This window comes from Stomoxys calcitrans, chromosome 2 (genome assembly GCF_963082655.1).
Source record: "Stomoxys calcitrans chromosome 2, idStoCalc2.1, whole genome shotgun sequence".
Taxonomy (NCBI): domain Eukaryota; kingdom Metazoa; phylum Arthropoda; class Insecta; order Diptera; family Muscidae; genus Stomoxys; species Stomoxys calcitrans.
In genome coordinates, this window is record NC_081553.1 from 224,902,437 (window position 1) to 224,928,101 (window position 25,665).

The following is a 25,665-nucleotide window of genomic DNA, read 5'->3' on the forward strand; positions in this document are numbered from 1 at the left end:
CCCATATATATGTATCGCCCGATTTGCACTTAAATGGCTGTAGTAACTACAATATTCAACCGATCTGCACAAAATTTCGCAAGGATTGTTTTGCTACTGATTTTAACATGTCTGCAAGATTTCATCAAAATCGGATTAGATTTATATATGGCTCCCATATACAATATATAATCGCCCGATATGCACTTAAATGATCGTAGTAACTACAATTTTCAACCGATCTGCACAAAATTTGGCACGGGTTGTTTTCTTACTGATCTTAACATATCTTTAGGGTTTCATCAAAATTGGTTCAGACTTGGATATAGCTTCCATATATATGTGTCGCCCGATTTGCACTTAAATGGCCGTATCAACTACAATTTTCAACCGATCTGCACAAAATTTGGCACGGATTGTTTTGTTACTAATCGTAACTGTTTTGCGAGATCTTATCAAAATCGGTTCAGATTTGGATATAGCTCTCATACATATATATCCCCCGATTTGCACTTAAATGTCTGTAGCAACTACAATTTTCAACCGATCTGCATGAAATTTGGCACGGATTGTTTTGTTGCTGATCTTAACTTTTCTTCAACATTTCATCAAAATCGGTTCGGTTTTAGATATAGCTCCCATATATATGTATCATCCGATTTGCACTTAAATGGCCGTAGTAGCTACAATTTTCAACCGATCTACACAAGCTTTGGCTTGGATTGTTCTGTTACTGATCTTAACATATCTGCAAGATTTCATCAAAATCGGTTCAGATTTAGATATAGCTCCCATATATATGTATCGCCCGATTTGCACTTAAATGGCCGTAGTAACTACAATTTTCAACCGATCTGCACAAAATTTGGCTTGGATTATTTTGTTACTGATCTTAACATATTTGCAAAATTTCTTCAAAATCGGTTCTGATTTAGATATGGCCCCCATATATATGTATCGTCCGATTTGCACTTAAATGGCCGTAGTAACTACAATTTTCAACTGATCTGCACAAAATTTGGCTTGGATTGTTTTGTTACTGATCTTAACATATCTGCAAAATTTCTTCAAAATCGGTTCTGATTTAGATATAGCTCCCATATATATATATCGCCCGATTTTGACTTAAATGGCCGTAGTCAGTACATTTTTCCATCGATCTGCACAAAATTTGGCACGGATTATTTTGTCACTGATTTTAACATATCTGCTAGATTTCATCAAAATCGGTTCAGATTTATATATGGCCCCCATATATATGAATCGTCCGATTTGCACTTAAATGGCCGTATCAACTACAATTTTCAACCGATCTGCATAAAATTTACCACGGATTGTTTTGTTACTGATCTTAACCTATCTGCTAGATTTCATTTAAATCGGTTCAGATTTGGCTATAGCTCCCATATATATGTATAGCCCGATTTACAATGAAATGGTGGTAGTAACTCCAATTTTAGTCCGATCTTCACAAAATTTAGCATGGGGTGTTTTATTTGAAGTCTCCATATGTGTGGTGCCCTACATGGTGTAGGGTATTATATAGTCGGCACCGCCCGACTTTTGCCTTTCCTTACTGGTTTTCTATAGATCTTTGGTTGGACTTGTTTTTGGAAATGCACCTCCCATATCTGAAATTATCTTCTGCATCCCGAATACCGAGAATTGGATACATCTTTTGAAATGTTTTTACATCTTTATTGATATAAGGTTTACAATACAAACATGTGTTTTTGTTGTGTGAGTTTTATAGCATTCTTAATATTCTTATTAGTTACAATTATTTTGTTATCTCAATGTGGTTGTGGTTGTTAGTGTTGTTATTGATGTTAATGTTCCACAAACAAAAAATGTTGGTTGTCTGATTGATATACTCTTTTTTTGCTCTCTATGACTAAAGCATTTTACATATTTTTGTTTTTTTTTTATTACAATACACAATTACACTTTTTTTTTGTTTAGGCTTAATAAAATTGTCCTTAAATATTTTCAGAGTTTTTTTTTAATTTTTTTTTGTTTTTAATATTAAATCTCATATAACATGAGAGATGTTAGAAAAATATTTAGAAAAAATGCAAATCCTTTTTTTTTTGTGTGGTGATTCTTTGAGGAGGGGGTGAGAGAAGGGGTTTGGCTTTATTCTATAGTCTCAAAATACAATTAACAAAAAATATGTTGGGGGTGGGATGGGTGACATCAGTTTCTCTGTTTGTTTTCCTTGTTTTTAAATATAAATCTACAAAATTTGTAATTTAGGTTTCAATTTCATTAGAACAGGTGGGCTATAAGGGTCACAAAATCTATTTTAGTGTTTGGCTATATGTGGATTCAACAGAAATTCATATCGCTATTTTTGTGTTTTTTTTTTTGTTTTTGTTCTCTCTAACATTCATTGGTGACATAGAACACATCTTGACATTGAATTGAGGCCAACATTTAGATAAAGCTTTATTTTCTCTTATTCTTCTTCTTCTTTTTTGCTTCTTAGTGAGTATTGAGCAAAGTGGAGAGGGGATTTTTGGGGATTTAAGGAAAGGGAAAATGTTTAAGGGGACATTGGTTTTTGGGTAGCAAGATTCGAATCTTTGGGATTTTAAAGCTAACTACTAAGTCACACCACTAAATACACAAATTTTGTGGTTTTGGTTCTATGGGTGAGTTTTTCGTTCATGTTTAACCTTTTTTTTTTTTGTTTTAATTAAAAGTTTCTCATATTTGTCAATAACAATCAATTGTTTGCCGCTGTCTCTTTGCGTATCCTTAACTTTTATTGCTCGCCATTTTGCAGTTTATCCAAACTGGTGAAAATAATGCTATACACAACGTCCAAAAGTTTCATCCAGGCCTCGGTTTGTTTCTGATTTAGATTGCAGGCAGCCGTTAAGACTTCCAAGATGGCTTCTTTTAGTTCCTGAAAAAAAAAAATATATCAAAAAATTTCGCTTCATTAATTTCTTTTCAATTTAAGTTTATGTTCATTGAGAGCCTACATTAAATGACTGTTTCTCAATTTGACGATTGAAATGCGTTGTAGCGATTTTCGACCACATCTCCTCTAGTTTGGGTCCCGCCCAATCATGGCCCAACATTGAAATGGAATCATCGAAAACTTTGATAATGCGCGTGGCATGGGCTCGGAAGCGGGCATTGGTCTGCAAAAGAAACAAAAAACAGAAACATTTTTTATAAACATTTTTTTTACTTATAGTAGGGACATAGAAAAAATTATTAATAGAAAATTATTAATGGTACTCTAATGTATTTTTTTAATTGCTTACTATAGCTAAAGGAAATAGTAAGCAATTAAAAAAATGATTACTATAATTTTACTTCGAATTTAATTTTTACTTCATTCCTACTGCACCCATCTACTACTACTAAATTTCCCATGAACATTCCATTAAGTAACAGGAGATACTTCTCTCTTATCAATAAGGGACATCCTCAATAATGAGTAGCCTCCTTTTTATGCCGAGTACGAACGGCTTGCCACATACCGACACCACTTGGTAGAGAAGTTTTAGCATGGCAGGATATCGTATAAGTGAAGCCAAGATAAGGGGATAACCACCGCTGAAACTTTTGTTGATGTTCATGCCGGGATTTGAATCCAGGCGTTCGGCGTCATAGGCGAACACAGATGTTCAAAGTCAAAGTGGAAAATCTTGTACCAAATTTCAGCAAATTTGGATAAACATTGAAGCCTTTAGAGACTCAAGAAATTCAAAATAAGGGATCGGTTTATATGGGGCTATATCAGCTCACAGGCCAAATCATACTGGATATAGATGTTGAAAGTCATATCCAAGTTCATTTGCCACGTTTCAGCCCAATCGGAATCGGATAGACCGCTTCAGCCAAATCGGAAGAAAATTGGGGCTGCTATGGGCTCAAGAAGTCACATAGAAGGATCGGTTTCAGGGCTATATCAATTCATAGACTGATTAGAATCATACTAGCTACAGATGTTAAAATTAAAAAAAAAATTCACGCAAATCGGAGAAAAATTGGGGCTTTTAGGGTCGCGAGAAGTCAGATCCTGTTATCGGTTTATATTGGAGCCACATATAAAGTTATAGCCTGATTTGGACTATACATGGCACGGGTGCCAAGTTTCAGCAAAATCGAATGTAAATTGACGCCCCAAGGAGCTCAAGAAATCAAATTCAAGGATCGGTTCATATGGGGGCTATATCAGTTCATTAACCGATTCAAGCCATACTGGGCACAGATATTAAAAGTCGTAACACAAGTCCTTGTGGAAAATTTCAACCTAAGCGGGGGAAAACTAAGACTTCTAGGGATTCCAGAAGTAAGATCTGGGTACCGTTGTATATGGGGGCTATATCAGTTTTTATACACATTAGGATTACGGCTGGGGCTTGCTGGGGCTCAAGAAGTCAAATTTAGGGATAGGTTTATATGAGGGCTATATTCGTTCATAGACCTATTCAAATAAAGGGTGATTTTTTTGAGGTTAGGATTTTCATGCATTAGTATTTGACAGATCACGTGGGATTTCAGACATGGTGTCAAAGAGAAAGATGCTCAGTATGCTTTGACATTTCATCATGAATAGACTTACTAACGAGCAACGCTTGCAAATCATTGAATTTTATTACCAAAATCAGTGTTCGGTTCGAAATGTGTTCATTCACCGTAACGTTGCGTCCAACAGCATCTTTGAAAAAATACGGTCCAATGATTCCACCAGCGTACAAACCACACCAAACAGTGCATTTTTCGGGATGCATGGGCAGTTCTTGAACGGCTTCTGGTTGCTCTTCACTCCAAATGCGCCAATTTTGCTTATTTACGTAGCCATTCAACCAGAAATGAGCCTCATCGCTGAACAAAATTTGTCAAAATTTGAACACATTTCGAACCGAACACTGATTTTGGTAATAAAATTCAATGATTTGCAAGCGTTGCTCGTTAGTAAGTCTATTCATGATGAAATGTCAAAGCATACTGAGCATCTTTCTCTTTGACACCATGTCTGAAATCCCACGTGATCTGTCAAATACTAATGCATGAAAATCCTAACCTCAAAAAAATCACCCTTTATTACTCGTCGCAGATGTTGATATAGAAGTTCTTGTGCCAAATTTCAGTCAAATTTAATGAAAATTGAGGTCTCTAGGAGCTCAAAAAGTCACAGCCAGGTATCGGATTATATGAGATCCATATCAAGTTATAGACCAATTCGGATCATACTCTGCACTGAAGTTGGAAATCAGAACAAAATAGCTTGTGCCAAATTTCAGCAAAATCGGATGTAAATTTAAGCCCTCAGGGGCTCAAGAAGTCAAATCCAGAGTTTGGTTTACTCGTATATGGGGACTATATGAGATTATATACCGAAAAGGATCGTATTTGGCACGGATCTTGGATGTCAGAATAGAAGTTCTTGTGCCAAATTTCAGCCAAATCGGAGAATTGGGGCTTCTTGGGGTTCAAGAAGTCAAATCAAGGTACGGTTTATAGGCGGTATATAACCGATTCATAGACCGATTCGAATCATACTACGCACATACGTTAAATAAACGAGTTAAGCTTAAACAGAAGTCCTCATGACAGAAATCTTTGGGCCAAATTTCAGTAAAATCGGATGAAAATTGAGACCCCTTTCGAAAGATGAACGGTCGGACATAGGAGGATCGACATTTTGAGTCCATATAAACAGATCTTCCTAACTATATGACAGCTATATCCAAATCTAGACCAATCTGGCCAAATTGCAGAAGGATGTCGAGGGGCCTAACACAACTCACTGTTCTAAGTTTCGGCAACATCGGACAATAAATGCGCCTTTAAGGGGCCCAAATCCTTAAATCGAGATATCGGACTATTTGGCAGCCATATCCAAATCTGGACCGATCTAGGCCAAATTGAAGAAGATATCAAAGGGCCCAACGCAACTTACTGTTCCAAATTTCAACAAAATTGGATAATAAATGCGCCTTTTACGGGCCCAAGACCTTAAATCGGCGGATCGGTCTATATCCAAATATCGACCGATCGAGGCCAATTTAAAGAAGGATATCGAGTGGCCTACCATAACTCACTGTCCCAAATTTCAGCAAAATTAGATAATAAATGTGGCTTTTAAGGCCTAAGATCTTAAATCGGCGGATCGGTCTATATGAAGGCTATATCAATATATTGTCCGATTTAGTCCATCTTCAAACCTAACCTGCCTATAGGGACTTTTTAAGTCTCTTATTGCGTTTAAGGGGAGTTTAGAGGACTTATTAAACTCTATTTCAAAACAAGAGCGTGCTCTACACCGTACTCTATAGTCGTTGGGTATATAGAGCACCTTTATCGTCTTGACAAAGGTGTTGATGAAGATACATGGCGTATCCGAAATCGTAATTCAGCATGCCAGCCAAAGTGTTTTGGAATACAGCATACACTTGCCTAATTTTTATAAGTTATTTGCTATGCTATTCTTTGAATAGCAAGCATCGAATACGATCTAGAGCTGGAATATGTTCGAAAAACCACAAAAAGTCTATGAAAATATTTAAAAATTTGAACATTTTATTTTTTTGTATTTGGGTAAAAATTTCCTCATTTAGGTACTTAAGGCATCAAAACTAGATAGAGGTTTCTATGAGAGCTAAATCAGGTTATAGATCGATTCCGACCATACTTGACATGGATGTTAAAGGTAGTTGCAAAAGTCATTGTGCAAAATTTCACCCAAATCGATTAAGAACTGCGCCCTCTAGAGGCCCAAAAAGCCTAATCTGTAAAAATCAAATATGTATGTATGTAGAAGTCCAAGAAGTCAAATCGGGAAATCGGTTTATAACGAACCAATATAAGATTATGGACCAATTAAAGACTTAACTGGCACAACATTTTTGGAAATCATAACAAAACGCAACTTGCAATATTTCAGCCAAATAGGATAGGAACTGCGCCCTCTAGTGGCTCCAGAAGTCATGATCCAAGGTTAGTTTATATGACAGCGATATTAGGTTATGGATCAATTTGGACCAGACCTGGACCATACCATCATAGGAAGCTGTAACAAAATGCTAGGTGGAAAATACAGTCCAATCGGATAAGAAGTGATCCCTTTTTATACCTACCACCGAAGAAAAGGGCGTATATTCATTTAGTCATTCCGTTTGCAACACATCAAAATAACAATTTCCGACCCTACAAAGTGTATATATTTCGGATCGTCGTAAAATTCTAAGACGATTTAACGATGTCTGTGTGTCTGTCCGTCTGTTCGTCCGTCCGTCTGTTGTAATCACTCTAGAGCCTTGAAAAATTGAGATATTGAGCTGAAATTTGGCACAGATAAGTCTTTTTGATGCACGCTGGTTAGGTTCTTGAACGGGCCAAAGCGGATCATATATCTAATGCCCATAAATGCTTTATTTTTCATCCGATTTCTCTGAAATTTGAAACAGTGTGTAGTTTAAGCTTCCCTATAACTGACCCAAATATGGTTCAGATCGGACTATATTTAGATATAGCTACCATATAGACCGATCTGCCGATAAAGGGTCTGAAGACCATAAAAGCTTTGCTTATCATCCGATTTCGCTGAAATTTAAAGCAGTATGTTATTTTAAGCCTCCCGACATCTGATCTAAATATGGATTAGATCGGTCTATATTTAGATATAGGTGCCATACAGACCGATCTTCCGATAAAGGGTCTGAAGCCCATAAAAGCTTCATTTATTACCCGATTGCGCTGAAATTTGGAATAGTGCTCATTTTTAAGTCTCCCAACATCCGACCCAAATATGGTACAGATCGGACTATATTTAGATATAGCTACCATATAGACCGATCTGCCGATAAAGGGTCTGAAGCCCATAAAAGCTTTATTTATTACCCGATTTCGCTGAAATTTAAAACAGTGAGTTATTTTAAGCCTCACGATATCTGACCAAAATATAAATTAGATCGGTCTATATTTAGATATAGCTGCCATATAGACCGATCTCCCGATAAAGGGTCTGAAGCCCATAAAAGCTTAATTTATTATCCGATTTCGCTGAAATTTGGAATAGTGAGTTATTTTTAGCCTCCTGACACCCGACTTAAATATGGTTTAGATCGGTCTATATTTCGATATAGCTGCCATATAGACCGATCTGACGATAAGGAGACTGAAGCCCATAAAAGCTTTATTAATTACCCTATTTCACTGTAATTTGAAACAGTGAGTTATTTTAAGCCTCCTGACACCCGACTCAAATATGGTTTAGATCGGTCTATATTTAGATATAGCTCCCATATAGACCGATCTGCCAATAAAGGGTCTAAAGCCTATAAAAGCTTTATTTTTTAACCTATTTCGCTTAAATTTGAAAAAATTAGTTATTTTTAGCCTCCTAACACTCGACCTTAATATGGTTCTGATCGGACTATATTTAGATATAGCTACCATATAGACCGATCTGCCGATAAAGGGTCTGAAGCCCATAAAAGCTTTATTTATTACCCGATTTCGCTGAAATTTACAACAGTGGGTTATTTTAAGCCTCGCGATATCTGACCTAAATATAAATTCGATCGGTCTATATTTAGATAAAGCTGCCATATAGACCGATCTCCCGATAAAGGGTCTGAAGCCCATAAAAGCTTAATTTTTTATCCGATTTCGCTGAAATTTGGAATAGTGAGTTATTTCAAGCTTCCCGACATCTGATCTAAATATGAAATAGATCGGTCTATATTTAGATATAGCTGCCATATAGACCGATCTCCCAATTAAAGGTCTGAAGGCCATAAAAGCTTTATTTATTACCCGATTTCGCTGAAATTTGGAATAGTGCGCAGTTTTAAGTCATCCGACCTAAATATGGTACGGATCGGACTATATTTAGATATAGCTCCATATAGGCCGATCTCCCGATAAAGTGTCTGAAGCCCATAAAAGCTTTATTTATAACCCGATTTCGTTGAAATTTAAAACAGTGAGTTTTTCTGAGCCTTACGATATCCGATTTTGACGAAATTGATTTTGACGAAATGGAGTTTACATATATACCCGAGGTGGTGGATATCCAAAGTTCGGCCCGACCGAACTTAATGCCTTTTTACCTGATGTGGTTAAAGAAGTAAAATTCAGCCAAATCGGATGAGAAATGCACCCCATAGAATGTCAAGAAGTCAAGTTCCAAGATCGGTTTATACGGTAGGTTTATCAAAACAGGGACCGGTAGGACAACTTAGCCAATTGACCTACACAAATACAAAGTATTTGTGCTGTTTTTTAAGCGCCTAGCTTTACTTCTTCGAAAGTTAACGCTCTTTCGACACACAGACAAACGGACGGACATCGTCTTAGTAAGTCAAGACCATCAAGAATAGTTATATTTTTTGGGAACGCAGTTAAATATTTCGAGGTGTTACCACTGGATACCACTATCTTATGCTATGTTGGTGGGTATAAACAACATTCAAAGTAAAATTTTATTCCTTATATTGTAAAAGAAGACACAGTGTGACTTTTCATTTGAACTTACACTTAATTCATCTAATGGCAGATCTTTGAATGCTGAAAACTTTTCCAAATTGGACGGATATTTTTTGAAAAATGTCAACAGTATAGCTGCTCCAGACTCAGCAGGTGTAGCGGCAGGAATCTCCCAAGTTTTCTTGATCTCGTACACTTCGTCATTATTCATTGTGATAGTTTGGTAATGATGATTTAACGGTTAAACGGTTAAAGCTCTGCTGAGAAACCTTAGGGAAATTTGTATCTGGAAGAAAAATAAAAAAATAAAAAATATATCAATAATTTTTCAACAAAATAAAAGTTAGGCACTTAATTGTAATATACAACAAATAATATACCTCATGTACCATATCATGGTTTTTTTTTAATTTCTGCCTTAGAGAGACCGTGTTAAGTGCTTCACACATGCAATCCATGTTGCAGGGCATATATGATTCAGCCCGGCCAAACATAGCACATTTTTACTTGTTTAGAATTACTTTCCTATTTTATTTGAATCAATTTATTGTAGTTACCCACTTCATTTTTCTTTCTACTCATTCTCCTCTTGAAACTCTTGACAATATTCCCAACCAATTATCACTGACATTTGAACCCTATTCACTTGTCACACATACATATTTTTAATTTATTGCAACATAGTTTTATACAAATGTTCTTACTTGTCTTCCCAAAGGCACTTCTAGGCACTTCTCCCATTTAGCTACAGCTTGTCAAGTGGTCAGACAAATGAATGAACAACTGTCAGTTGGCATGATGCTTATGTGTCTGTCAGCTTGTGGTTAGGTCAGAGTGCCTTAAAGTTCATTTGACAGCTACACAATCAAATGTAGCAGCATACAATGCTCTGATGTATGACACAAGAAGAACATTCCCAAAGAAATTTCACAACATGCACATCATCTTAAGTTTAGAGGTCAGCAATAAGATGGATGGCAAACAAGTAAAAATGTGTTAAGTTTGGTCGGACTGAATCTTGGGATCCCAATGCTATGGATTCTGCCAAAAATACAATCATGTGAGCTTAGTTGCAGGGCATACGTGTATTTTAAGTAGGGTTGCCCAAAAAGTAATTGCGGATTTTTTAAAAGAAAGTAAATGCATTTTTAATAAAACTTAGAAAGAACTTTGATCAAACATACTTTGTTTACACTTTTTTTCTAAAGCAAGCTAAAAGTAACAGCTGATAACTGACAGAAGAAAGAATGCAATTACAGAGTCACAAGCTGTGAAAAAATTTGTCAACGCCGACTATATGAAAAATCCGCAATTACTTTTTGGGTAATTTCAATTTCTGCAAAATTTCAAGCTTCTAGGGTCCGTAGACGACCAAATGGGAGATCGGTTTATATGGTAGCTATATAAATAAAATTCGAAGAAAAAACGAATTGAGATATTTTTTTCTGAGTTTTGCAGACAAAGTGTCATTAAAAACCCAAAAATAAATTCTGCCCGATTTTTTTACAAAAATCCCCAAAATACCCCTTTCAGACAAAGATAATTTCGAAATCGGCATATTTTATTAAATTTGTTGTGGTGCAAATATTGTAAGGTCCAAAGATTGCGTGCATGAGTTTAGGGGACATATGAAGTAAAAAAAAACCCCTAATGGGGGGAATTTAAGCAAATTTTTTAAATAAAGACTAATCACTGAAAATACTTTTTTAGACCAAAAACCAGTAAGGAAAGGCAAAAGTCTGCCGGACTATATAATAACCGACTATATAATACCCTACGCCACCGAGTCTACGTACTACTTCTAAAAGAACCTGTGTTGAAACTTAGTCAGACTTTAATTTTGCATACTTATTGAAATATTAAACAGAACCTTATAAGATTTTCTTTCGACAGGACCTAAACTATGGCTACTACAGCCTCAAAGGGCCATATCGGATGAAAGGTGTATATAGGAGCTTCATCTGGACCGCCTTTGATGAAATTTAGCACACGTACTAGAACTTCAAATAAAACACCTCACACTAAATTTTATTAAGACCAAACCAAAACTGTAGCTTCTATAGCCCAAAGAGGCCTTATCGTATGAAAAATATAAATCGGAGCTATATATAACCTCCCTCATGGATGACATTTGTCAAGTTATTTGGCCCATATTCCTTTAATAGACAAAAGAAGGATACCGGATACTACCATGCAAAACTTCAATAAAATCGGATAATAATTGCGCCATCTAGCGGCTTTAGAAGTCAAGATTAGAGATCGGTTTATATGAGAGCAATATCAGGTAATAAACCAATTAGGTCCATACTTGGCACAGTTGTTAATGGTTCAACCAAAACACTTCATGCTAAATTTCACCCAAATACGAAAATAATTGCGCCCTCTAGCGGCTCAAGAAGTCAAGATTAGAGATCGGTTTATATGAGAGCAATATCAGGTAATAAACCAATTAGGTCCATACTTGGCGCAGTTATTAGAAATTAGAACAAAACACTTGGTGCAAAATTTCCGCAAAATTGGCTAAGAAATGCGCCCTCTAGAGGCTCAAGAAGTCAAGATCCGATGTCGGAGTATATGGGAGCTATATCAGGTGATGAATCGACCATACATGAAACTGTTGTTGATAGTTAAACCAAAACACTTCATGAAAAATTTCAGCAAAATCGGATAATAATTGCGCCCTCTAGCGGTCAAAATCCGAGATTGGTTTATATGGGAGCGAAATCAGATTATAAACCGATTCGGACCATACATAACACAGTTGTTGGAAGTCAAAATAAAACACTTGATGCAAAATTTCAGCCAAATTGGATAAAAATTGCGCGCTCTACTGGCTTAAGAACATAAGATCCGATATCGGTTTATATGGCAGCTATACCAAAACTTGGACCTATTTGACCCATTTACAGTCAACAGACCTGATTTACAATAACAGACCTGCAATTACAATTATTTATGCAAAAAATTCAAAGTCATTCCATTCCCGAAACCAGTGGAAATATTGAAAACCTCATGGGGACTAGTTTTTGTAGGCATTTTTGAGCGTTATCCAGTAAAAACAAATTTTGAAAATCGGACCACAAACTAGGGTTTAGCAGCCCCAAAAATTTTTCGAAATACTAAGGTGACCAACTTTAGGGGCCTGGCAAAAAGGCGCTCGGATAGCCTAGGGCCTTGCACACGATCTTGCCAACACCTCAGCTCTAACCATTCCAAATTTCAAAGAGATATCCCTGCCCATTCTCACACGGCATAATTTTTACTAGTTTTTTTCGGTTCTATCCCACTGTAGGTTGTACCAAAAAACGTTGATGCCGTGCTTGAACTGTGAGATAGAAGCATCCTTGAGCATTTCTTCCATCATCATACATGCAATTTTCGAGCGGCTAACTCTACAAGTTCGAACGCTATCGTGGTTTTCACGGACGGACCCACATGGCTAGATCGACTAGAATGTCAAGGATAATGGATAAAAATTGCCATGCTATTGGAGCCTTATCAGGATATGGGACGATTCGAACTATACATGTTTTGGATGTTGGAGACCATATTAGAAGTCATTGTGCAAAATTTCAGCCAACGCAGATAAGAACTGCGCCCTCTATAGCTTCAAGAAGTATATTCGGGAGATCATTTCATATGGGACCTTTATTTAATTATGAACCCTCCTATGGTGGAGGGTATGAAAATACCTAAAAAATTCCAAAATTTTAACAAACATACCCAAAATCCCCTTAATTGGGAAATATATTCACGACGGTGAATGCCTGAGCTCGAATCCTTACAATAATATCTCAAAACAAATGTTTCCCCTGTTAATTGGTCTATCCCTGCAGCATGCCATTTGTACTAACCTACCAAAAAAGGGGTTCCATCTTATATTAAATAAAAATCTGGGAGTGGAAATCAGTCCTGATATTATTCAGCTCTTCAAAATCCACGAAAGCCTAATGGCTCTCACCTAGTCAACTCACCCATTCCCCTTGAAATTTTTTTATAACTTAATATTATCTGTTTGTATGCAAACATTCCATTCCTGTCATAATATAATTGCATACTTTTAGGGGCTTCCAAATGTTTACCTACTTAACATAAAGATTCTTAATAACTAAATCCATTAACAATGAATAATATATAATAAATTTTATCGAAATTGATTAACAAATTATACCCTCTCAAGTAATTCCCTTTGGGTAAAAGCAAGGCGATAACTTAACAACTACTTAACCAAATAACTACTAACTACATTTAGCCTCAAGCGGATCAAAAACTTGTAAAGCTATTATTAATTGCTTGCTGTAAATAAGTGAGTGAGTAAGTGCATGTATGTGTGTGTTTAACAGGAGAGGGAGGACTTTTAAGCTTAAACTAATGAAATAAAATATTCATGATTTTGTTTGCCAAACACCATGTAAAAGTAAGGCAGTATGCCAACGTACATCCAAAAACCAAACTGGAAAAAGTAATTAAATAAAGACGATTGAAAAGGGTATTACAACCAGCTCCAGATTACACATATGAAAACATATACCCACACACACACATACTCAAATGCAAACACTGATTTGTTTGCATAGGTAGTTAGGTCGGTAGGCATGGCTTATGGAACAAGGTAAACACAAACAACAGACAATAGTCTTCTACTTTCACATTCTTTGAGTATTTAGGTGATACACCTGTCCATGTGTGTGCATGTTTGTAGGTGTGTTTGTTTTTAAGAGACAACCTTAAACAAAAGACAGGTGGTTAAGAACGTGACATGCATGCACAATGCTTAAGAGGAATGTCAACAACAGCTCAGCAGTAGCAGCAGCAGCATCAGCATCATCCCTCCCTCCCACCATACTTCTCAACTATACAAAATTCTTACCCATATTCCTACATATGGTTATTCAAATGTGTGCATATATATGTGTGTGTATGTATGTATTTTGTGAAAAGAAGATGAACACAAACAATGGAAATGGCAGAGTTTTTTTTCAGTTTGGTTTTGTTACAATTGTGGATATTACACAAAGTGAATGTTACCAAATGGATCATTCGAAGAACACACCTTCACATCAACATTCTACATACACAAGCTCACAAAAAATGTCATACAGACAATAGAGACTCCTTCGTAATGGGATATAAAATTCTGATATCCATTGTAAATGGGATTCAAAGGTAAGGGTAACCTTTTATGAATTCATCATATACGTTATGAATTGTTATTCAATCTTTAAAAGCAAGAACTCTTGGTGTGTCAAGAAAATGTTGAGTTCCCTGGCTAAGACAAAAGCATGACTATAACATCAAAAAAGAAGTTAATTTACAATAAATGGTCGCAAACTTCAGCAGAATCGTTAATAAATGCGGGAGATCGACTCAAAAACAGCTGAACCGATTTGCTTGAAAATTTCCCAGATTGTGTAGGTTGGTCTGGAAGGAAACATAGGCTATATAAATTTTTAGGAGGGGGCGGACCTTTCCCCTTATCCCAAAAGTACTACCCAAAAATAAAAGTGGACCGATCGGGACAATATGGGATTCAAATGAAAGGTATTCAAGAGTAGAGTACCAAGTGCCTGGGGGTCGCCCCACTCCCAAAACCCCTTAGAATAGGTTTATTTGACGATCATGACAATATGGGACTAAAATGAAAGGTATTCGGGAGTATATTACGAATATGAGCTGGAAGTAGGAATAGGATTTATAATTTATTGATAACGGAAGGGGGCGGACCCTCCACCTTCATCGTCACCGGTCAAGGTAACCTCTGCGCTACGGTGGCAGCTATAGCCAAATATGATCCGAACCGGACTACTGTGCTCTTCGCATGATGATCGAGAAGGTATAGGGTACCGCATCAATGCTTATCTCTGGAAGAAGGAAAAGTTCCCCAAGAGAGGCGTTGAATGCCATACTCGATCTTACGCCTTTACAACTATGTGTTGGGTGTGTGGCAACAAAAATCGCCATGGGACTCCGGGAGTCAGCTACATGGCGCTTTCCGAATTAACGCCATTCTTCTGGTTTGGGGGGTGATGATGCCGCGTAGCGATATGCTGTTTGAAGAGCGACTGATTATATATCAGAGAATTCGTTGCTTTTTAATGGGTTCGAAGTCGTTTACCCGAAAAAGAATCTCTGAATCACTCCACCCTTCCCGCGACCCTCTATATACACGGATGGGTCTAAACTGAATGGGGTCACTGGAGCAAGAGTCTTCATTGAATTCCTTGGAATCAAATGATCCGTTAGGCTAATGAACCGGTGCAGCGACTTTCTGTCCGAGGTTTTGGCCCTACTGATGACAATGTTGATGTGGGAACAGCGGCCCGATCAGACAGGCACGATATACGTCGACAGTCAGTGTGAGATCGAAAGCGGTTAGAAGATACAAAGAGCTTCTCCGTACCATGGGAAAGTCTGTCAAACTATGCTGGATCCCAGGCCATCAAGGTGTGGGGGATAACGAAGCTGGCCAGTATGGATAGCTGATTGCCGTAGATCTTGCTATGGTATCTGGGAGCCCTCCATTGTAAGAGCTTCTTAGGTAGGGTGGAAGTCATCTACGATGAAAGCGCGAATAAGGTGTAGGCTGATGCTGTAGGATGTAGAGTGCCAAAGGCCCTGTGGTCGAGTATTTCGCGAAACAGGACATCGCTCATCCTGGGGCCTAGAAAGCATGACTTAGGAATGCTAATAGGAGTCATCATTGGATGTTGCAATGTCAGGTCTATGACGTGGCATTGGACGCAATGAGCGCTCATTTATATGTGAGAAGTTTTCCCTGTTCCTTGACGGAATATTCATGGGCAAATTTGCAATTTGCAATATGACATAGACTGGTCTGTATTTGGATATATGGGTTGCCCAAAAAGTAATTGCGGATTTTTTAAAAGAAAGTAAATGCATTTTTAATAAAACTTATAATGAACTTTAATAAAATATACTTTTTTTTACACTTTTTTTCTAAAGCAAACTGAAAGTAACAGCTGATAACGGACAGAAGAAAGAATGCAATTACAGAGTCACAAGCTGTGAAAAAAAATGTCAACGCCGACTATTTGAAAAATCCGCAATTACTTTTTGGGCAACCCTAGCTCCCAATTAAGATCTTTGGGCTAGTAAAATTTCATTTGTTATCCGATTTAGTACAATAAATTGTATTAGAACCCCTCACATCCTTGCAGAATATGGTGCCCAAGTATAGCTTGAATCGGTGTTGAAGCTGGTATAGCTCTCATATAAACCGATATCCCAATTTAAGTTCTTGAGCCTCTAGAGGGTATAATTATAATCCGATTTATATGAAATTTCGCACAAAGACTTCTTCTATGGCCTCTGACATTCGTGCCACGTGTGCTCTGAATTGGTCAAGAGCCTGAAATAGCTCCCATATAAACCGATCTCCCGATTTGATTTCTTGAGCCTCTAGAGGGCGCAACTATCATCCGAATGACTGATGAATAAACTCCAATACATGTGCCAAATATCGTCTGAATCGGTCCAGAACCTGATATAACTCCCATATACACTGATCTCCCGATATGATTTCTTGACCCTCTAGAGGGCGCAAATATTATCCGACTTAGCTGAAATTTTCCACAATTACTGCTTCTATGAACTTCAACATACGTTCTAAGTATGGCCTGAATCGGTGTAGAACCTGATATAGCTCCCACATAAAGGGATCATCCCATTTTATTTCTTGAGCCTCTAGAGGGCGCAACTTTCAACTTCCGATTTGACTGAAATTTTGCACTTCACGGTAAGCAATGAGTCTCAAAAACTCTCCCAAGTATCCAAATCGGTCCGTTACCTCATATAACGGATGGGGGCTATATAAGGTTGTGGACCGATTTGAACCATACTTAGCACAGTTGTTGGAAGTCATAACAAAACACGTCATGCGAAATTTCAGCCAAATCGGATAGGAATTGCGCCCTCTAGAGGCTCAAGAAGACAAGATTCAAGATCGCTTTATATGGCGGCTATATAAGGTTGTGGACCGATTTGAACCATACTCAGCACAGTTGTTGGAAGCCATAACAAAACTCATCATGCTAAATTTCAGCCAAATCATATTAGAATTGCGCCCTCTAGAGTCTCAAGAAAGCAAGATTCATGATCGGTTTATATGACGGCTATATAAGGTTGTGGACCGATTTGTATCATACTAAGCACAGATGTTGGAAATCATAACGAAATACGTTGTGCAAAATTTCAACCAAATCGGATTGAAATTGCGCCCTCTAGTGGCTCAAGAAGCCAAGATCCAAGATCGGTTTATATGATAGCTATATCAAAACATGGACCGATATGGCCCATTAACATGCCACCGTAGGGCAGTGGTTCGCATGTCCACCTATGACGTGGAGCATCTGGGTTTGAATCCTGGCGAGAACTATGAAAAAAATTTTCTCCCCAAAGTGGTGTAGCACTGCGGCACGCCTTTCGGACTCGGATATAAAAAGCAGGTCTGTATCATTGAACTAAAACTTGACACGGACAACACTCATTGATATGTAAGAAGTACGTCACTGTTCCTCAATAGAATGTTCATGGTCAAATTTGCATTTACATTCCCCAATGACCTACATCGCTTAGATATGGTGCATAATCTCAACCCGATATCTTCATTCGTTCGAACGCTATCGTGATTTAGACTAGATTGACGCAGAATGTCAAGAAGACCAAAACATTTCGAGGTGTGAATGACTTTTTGATATATACTCCCACCATGGGGGTGGGACCTATGTTGATGGGTAACATAAAGCTTGCCCCTTTAGTTGTTGCAATTCTTCACCTCTTAATAATACACCCAATTTATAAGTTCGACACTGCGTATGATTGATATTGAATTTATAATACCCTTATTCCAAGAGATTTTGGCTTCAGTCACTGTCAATCACAGTCTTTCAATTGTGGAACACTAATATTGCCTCAATCACTTGTAATCTGGTAACAAACATAACAAAGGTAGTCCAAAACCATTCTATAAGAACACAATGGCACGCATTCAAAGCAACCAAAAACTACACATGTGGACACACATACACACTCATCTTCCAATGAGATACATTTCAATAGAGAGCATCTCAAGGGGGGGGGCCACACTAATGTACTCGGTACACTGTGCCTTGTTTTGAAGACAGCAGAAAGGGTATACCACTTGTATAGTCAATTGTACTCTCACTCTCATTGCTGAATCAAACATACACTCACACTTATACTCACATACACACACACATCGCAATAGACAACATAAACAATGGAAATGAGAAAAAAGAAGAAAGAATGGTAACTGTTGTTACTTGATGGGATGGATGTCTGCCGTTGTCGTCCTCTTTGGTTGTACTCGTATTGTTGTAGTGGTAGTGATAGTCTTTGCCGTTGTTGTTTTTGTTGTAGTTGATGTCCATGTTATCCTTCGTTAAGAGAGAATCACAGAATGACAATGCCAACCATAACCTCCGACAGGATTAAAAATTATAACAAGCCTGAGCATATTGTTGTGCAGTATGTATACATGAATGCTAGGTATGGGGGCAAAGGATGTTTTGTTTTTTTTTTTTATTGTTGTACTGAAAGCTACAATACTTGCGTTGAGAAACGAGGGTTGTATGTTAAATTACGAGAAAAAAATTTGGGTTAGGTTGGTACCTAAATCAGGTGTCTAAAATCAGATTCACTTGAAACTTTAGACCATTTAGGAGCAGCGGCGTCATAATGTTTAACGGAACCCATTGAAACTAGATAGAATTTTAACGTTGGGCAATTGATAACGTTGAGTCCCCCCAGGGGCAAAACTCAAAGTTTCGTCAATGGCTAAACTGCCTGATCGCATAGTGGCAATGGCATAGATACCGACTGAAGGAATTGAGTCGGGCCTACTGAGACTGCTGGCGAAGCAAAACGTCAGGCACTGTACAAAAAGATGGAATATTCTTTCTAAGCGATGGCAGGATTCTGATACCCACCTATGGATGCCTGCTGGGGCATCGGGGTTTGAACAACTGTACACTCCACAAATGATCGAGAAAGTACACGGTACCTCGGCGGAGCTAATCTCCGGGACAAGGAGGAGTGCCCGGAGAAAGACGCTGAATGGATTTGCACCTGCATGTTTGGGTGTATGGCAATGGAGATCACCCTAAGGTCAAGGGAGTTAGATACCTGGCGCTGCTTAAAGCATTCTTCCGCCCTTTCCGGGGCTTTTTGTATACACGCATGATACTATATTGAATGGGAACACCGGGGCAGGAGACATCAATGATTTTTTGGAATCTGATCTCTTCCTGGCCGCCTGGAAAATGTTTCTCCATTAGAAGTTCCGCCGTCTCCTGACCACTCTCTGTGCAAGTCCCGTCCTCCCACCTCAGGGAGCTAGTGCCTTCCGATTTCCCAAAGAATTTCATTCGGGAACTTTGGTTTGCCTTCCTCGTCTGCTTCTTTAACTTGCCCAGGGCCTCACGATATTCGTGCCAGCCCCCTGCTCTCCCCACTGAGTACCTTCTGTTCTGGTGTCCACTAAGGCTGCGGGAACTTTGGTTTGCCTTCCTCGTCTGCTTCTTTAACTTGCCCAGGGCCTCACGATATTCGTGCCAGCCCCCTGCTCTCCCCACTGAGTACCTTCTGTTCTGGTGTCCACTAAGGCTGCCGGGTTTCGTTCCGGACATGCCTTCAGAAAGGCCTCGTTCGGGCATTGCCTGACAAGACCCACTGCTGCCTCTAGTTTCCTTGCGACCCAGCTTCTGCATCTGTTCGCTGAACTTCCCCCAGACGGTCTTCCTTGGGTTTTTCAATGGCCTCCTCCTCCCCATCTCGTGCTCGACCTGAAAACATATGCTATAGTGATCCGAAATGTGAAAGACTTCTCCTCAAAGCGGGGTCACACTGCGTCACGTCATTCGGACTCGGTCATAAAAAGGAGGCCCATTTTCATTGTTCTAAAACTCGAATCGAACAGCACTCATTGATAAGTGAGAAGTTTGTCCCTGTTCCTAAATGGAATGTTCATGGGAACCTTTTGTTCATGTTCAACTTCTTGCGAGTTTCTTGTTAGGATGGATGCTGATTCTGTATGCTGCAGGGTGGCAAACGCCCTTTGACAGAGTATTTCACGGAACAGGACGTCAAGGCTGAGGATGCATGCTTATAGGAGTCCTGACTAGTCATTCTTTCATCAGGTCCTTGATGCCGCTCTGGACCAAGGGAGAGACAGACGTGTGCAGAGTTTGCGATGACAAGGAAGAGTTGGAGACAGTCGAGCACTTCATGTATCACTGCCCAGCAACTACGAGAAACAAATGGAGGGCAATGGGTGAACATTTCTTGCCGTGCCTGAATTTCCTCAAGGCACTTAATCTGAGGATAACTGGATCATACTCTTGCCGGTGAGACTTTCTTCGCGGTCCATCTGCTTCCCTACATTTTCATACCCTCCATCATAGGACAGGATAGTCATTCTGTTTGCAACACATCGAAATATCCATTTCCTACCCTACAAAGTATATATATTTCGGATCTTCGTCAAATTCTAAGACAATTTAATTTCGTGAACGAGGCAAATCGTATCAGATTTGGATATAGCAGCCATATGAACCGATATTCTGATTTATGGTCTTCAACTCATAAAAGGCATGTATATTATCTCATTTTGCTGAAATTTGGAACAACGAGTTGCAGTAGGACATCTCATATATGAACTGAGTACAGTTCAGATCGGAGCATATTTGAATATAGCTACCACATAGACCGATCTGCGGATTCAGGGTCTTAAGCCCACAAAAACCGAATTTTTTGCCTGATTTCGCTGAAATTTGGAACAATGAGTTGCACTAGGGCATCCCACATATGAACGGAATACAGTTCAGATCGGAGCATGTTTGGATATAACTACCATATACACCGATATGCGGATTCAGGGTCTTAAGCCCACAAAAACCGCATTTATTACCAATTTCGCTGAAATTTGGAACAGTAAGTTGGATTGGGCCACCCGATATCCGAGTCGAGTATAATCGAGCTCGAACCACATTTGGATATTGCTTTCATATAGACTGATCTGCGGATTCAGGGTCTTAAGCCAATAAAAGTCGTATTTATAACCCGACTTCTCTGAAATTTGGAATAGTGAGTTGGATTGGACCACCCGATATCCGAAACGTCTATGGTCCACATCAGACAAAACTTGGATATAGCTACTACATAAACCAATCTGCGAACCTAGGGTCTTAAGTGAGTAAAAGGCGCATTCATTATCTGATTTGACTGAAAATTGGAACAGTGAGTTGGATAAATCCACCCGCTATCCGTACCAAGTATAGTTCACACAGAACTTATTAGCACATAACAAGTAAAAGAGTGCTAAGTTTGGCCGGGCCGAATCTTATATACCCTGCACCATTGATCGCATTTGTCGAGTTCTTTCCCGATATATCTTTTGAGACAAACAAAGGATAAAAGAAAAGAATTCCTATGCTAATTGGTAGAGTGTTGGAGACCACAGTAGATGTCTATGCGTAAAATTTTAGCCAAATCGAGTAAGAATTGGGCCTTTTATGGGCTCAAGAAGTAAAATAGGAAGATCGGTTTATAGGGGAGTTATATCAGGCTGAAGACCGATTCTGACCATATTCGACATGTATATTGAAGGTCACAGGAGAAGCCGTAGTACAAAATTTCAGGCAAATCGGATAATAATTATGCCCTTTTGAGGCCCAAGAAGTCAATATCCCAGATCGGTTTATATGGCTGCTATGTTAGGTTGTGGACCGATTGGAAGTCATAACAAAACAACTCATGCAAAATTTCAGCTAAATTGCATAGGAATTGCGCCCTCTAGTGGGTAAAGAAAGCAAAATCCAAGATCGGTTTATATGGCAGCTATATCAGGTTATGGACCGATTTAAACCGTACGTGGGACAGTTGTTGGACGTCATAGTGAAACACGTCATGCAAAATTTCAGCCAAATCGGATAGGAACTGCGCCCTCTAGAGGCTCAAGAAGTCGAGACCCAGATCGATTTATGTAAAAGCTATGTCAGGTTATGAACCGATTTGAACCATAATTGGCACTGTTGTTGGAAATCATAACAAAACATGTCATGCTAAATTTCAGCTAAATCGGATCAGTATTGCGTCCTCTAGTGGCTCAAGAAGTCAAGATCCAAGATCGGATTTTATGGCAGCTATATCAAAACATGGACCGATATGGCCCATCTGTGGGTTAAGCACCAACCAGAAAAGTTTTAGCCCCTGCCAGAATTTGAAAAATTCAATTGTTTTCGATAAAATCTGCTAATTTTATTGCTGTTCAAAAGTTTTTATATGGATATAGCTGCTATATATACCGATCTCCCGATTTATGGTCTTATTAATGAATGATATGGTTTAAGTAGATGGGAACAGTAGAAATTCCTCTTAGTCCTCATTAGACTTCAATATTTACTATCCTCATCGAACCATTCTTCGGCCAAATGGACAAGAATGATTTTTATATTGTATAAGGAGTATAAAGCACCGGCCTTTTCAAATGTTGCTTTCTTTTTTTTTTGTTTATTATTGAGACAGATAGAAACTCATACATTATTCAAAAGACACAAATACAAGACTACTCACGTTGAAAAAGCACTCACATACAAAGATACCCTAAACAGATTTCTTCAAGGGAATGAGAGATATCCTCTCAAACACACAGAGCACACACACCAATCCACTCGCTCAGCAGATAAGTCCATACAAATACAACTACAATTTGCCAACGCTTGATTAGTTAGAATTAAAAATGAAAAAGGGAGAGAAGAATGACGGAGGGAGGGGGGTGGAAAATCAAAGATTGACAGTTTCGCAACACAATGTAAGGAATGTGCCCTAAGGGGGAAAGGACGGGAAAGATGTTAACAACAAAATGTTTATATTTAATTAAAGGATTTTGTAATCCAACTCACATACTGCCTAAGAGCGAATGAGAGAGAGAAAGATAAAATCACACACACACACATATACACTTTCACAGCCATATTGAGTCTTAGTCCATAATCTGCGGGTTGCCATTCTAAAGGAATGCAGGCGAAGAATTGACTTTTTAATACCTGTTTTGTGGGTGTGAAGAGGGGTGGTGTCGCAGGCGTTTGAAGAACCGAGGACCTTCCACTTGATTTGTGATGATGGCTACTTGGCGTTTCTTTTTTTAGTGTGCTTGTTGTTGCGAAATAATATTCTGAAGTGGGGGGTGTACTACAGCTTTGGTGGTTTTGGAGGCAAATTCAGATGTTTTTTTTACGATTATTTGGACATAAAATTTCTTTGTTTACACTTTGTCCATAGGTCGGTGATGTGACTGTTATTTTCACATGTAGCTAAGCTTATAAATGTTTTTTGGTTCTTGTTTTTGCTTTTTGTTGTTGTTTATGTTGATATGTTGTTGCTGTTGCTGTTTCTGTTACTGATAAAGCTGTTTTCTTGTTATGATGGTGTTGTTGTTGTTTCTGTCATTCATTCTCTTGGAAACCAAAAGTGTTTCCTTTATTCCTCTTGTATCATCTACTCGCTGTGGTCCTCTCCTCTCATACACTTTCCACCAGCAAGGACATTTAAGCAATTTTTATAAATTATTCATTGGTTCCTTGGCATTAATTCAATTCCATTTTATTTTCTTTGTAACTTAAACTTTCACCTCTGATCTTTTCTTTGCGTTTAGGAATTTTTTTCAAAGAATTATTGTTAACTTAAGAAGAGGAAAGAGAGAGAGAGGGGGACTTTGCTTTATTTTTGTATTTTAGTTAGTTATCTACTATTACGCGTAATTTAAATCTATTTAAGCATTAATTCATTTACAATAGCGCCTCATCTCATACGCACACACACACACACACTCACACACATACGCACATGAGAACAAGTGTTAAAATTCCGTTATCGTTTTTCATCAAGCGATTCGTGTTTTAAGTTCAGTGTTCACCGTCAGAATGATGCGCCGTTAACCGCACGCTTGTGCTCACAAAATTACACTGAAACTGCCAGTGTGTTTTGGGTGATTTGGTATGCTAGGCCACCATGGCAAGTGGGGATGTCAGTGTAACTGCGCTCTCTACGCTGCGTTGCGTGAGTATATGCTGTGGTGGTGTTGGGTGGATGGGTGGGTGGTTGGGTTGGTTGGCTGATGTTGTCTTCGCTGTTTGCTAGTAACTCTCAGTTCAAGTTCAAATTTGATTTGTATTTAATGATTATGAGAGTCAATTTAAGTTAATTTCTTCTGCTGTGCTTTGTTTTTGTTGCTCCCAGTGTGAGCGCAAAGCACTTCAAGCTCTTACACTCATATTGAAATTTATGAGTCCATGGGGGGTCGGTTTGTCAAAAAGCTTTTTGATTTTTTGGCGCGCACCAAACCAAAGCTTTCCCCAACAGAGTGTGTGAGAGTAAAAATCTTTGACAGAGACGAAATGGGCAGAGACGTTACTTACAACTTAAACCAGAGGCGAACACAAAGAAAACAAAAAAGAACTATGGAAAACTTTTTTCAACCCGCTTTCTTATAGAAAATCCTATTCAGCCAGGCTGAATTGAAGATCTTCTAAAGAAAATCCTATTCAGCCAGGCTGAATTGAAGATTTTCTAAAGAAAATCCTATTCAGCCAGGCTGAATTGAAGATTTTCTAAAGAAAATTCAATTCAGCCAGGCTGAATTAAAGATTTTCTAAAGAAAATCCTATTCAGCCAGGCTGAATTGAAGATTTTCTAAAGAAAATCCTATTCAGCCAGGCTGAATTGAAGGTTTTCTATAGAAAATCCTATTCAGCCAGGCTGAATTGAAGATTTTCTAAAGAAAATCCTATTCAGCCAGTTTGAATTGAAGATTTTCCAAAGAAAATCCTATTCAGCCAGGCTGAATTGAAAATTTTCTAAAGAAAATCCTATTCAGCCAGGCTGAATTGAAGGTTTTCTATAGAAAATCCTATTCAGCCAGGCTGAATTGAAGATTTTCTAAAGAAAATCCTATTCAGCCAGTTTGAATTGAAGATTTTCCAAAGAAAATCCTATTCAGCCAGGCTGAATTGAAAATTTTCTAAAGAAAATCCTATTCAGCCAGGCTGAATTGAAGATTTTCTAAAGAAAATCCTATTCAGCCAGGCTGAATTGAAGGTTTTCTATAGAAAATCCTATTCAGCCAGGCTGAATTGAAGATTTTCTAAAGAAAATCCTATTCAGCCAGGCTGAATTGAAGATTTTCCAAAGAAA

General features: G+C 38.3%; 1 protein-coding gene across 2 annotated transcripts in view; it reads right to left on the minus strand.

Moving 5' to 3' along the window:
• Window positions 1–1,663: 1,663 nt before the first annotated feature.
• The window catches only part of LOC106081907 (globin CTT-VI), a 30,006-nt gene continuing 6,004 nt past the window's right edge, over window positions 1,664–25,665 (minus strand). The window contains exons 1-4 of one of the 2 annotated variants that reach the window (XM_013244171.2): window positions 23,520–24,301; window positions 9,485–9,721; window positions 2,970–3,131; window positions 1,664–2,890 (exon numbers count right to left, since the gene is read on the minus strand). In XM_013244171.2, coding sequence (XP_013099625.1) covers window positions 2,747–2,890; window positions 2,970–3,131; window positions 9,485–9,646 — 468 coding nt within the window. In that variant the 5' untranslated portion in view covers window positions 9,647–9,721; window positions 23,520–24,301 and the 3' untranslated portion in view covers window positions 1,664–2,746. Of the gene's footprint in view, window positions 2,891–2,969; window positions 3,132–9,484; window positions 9,722–23,519; window positions 24,302–25,665 lie in introns of those variants that run through there. The other variant, XM_013244170.2, reaches the window with a different exon arrangement.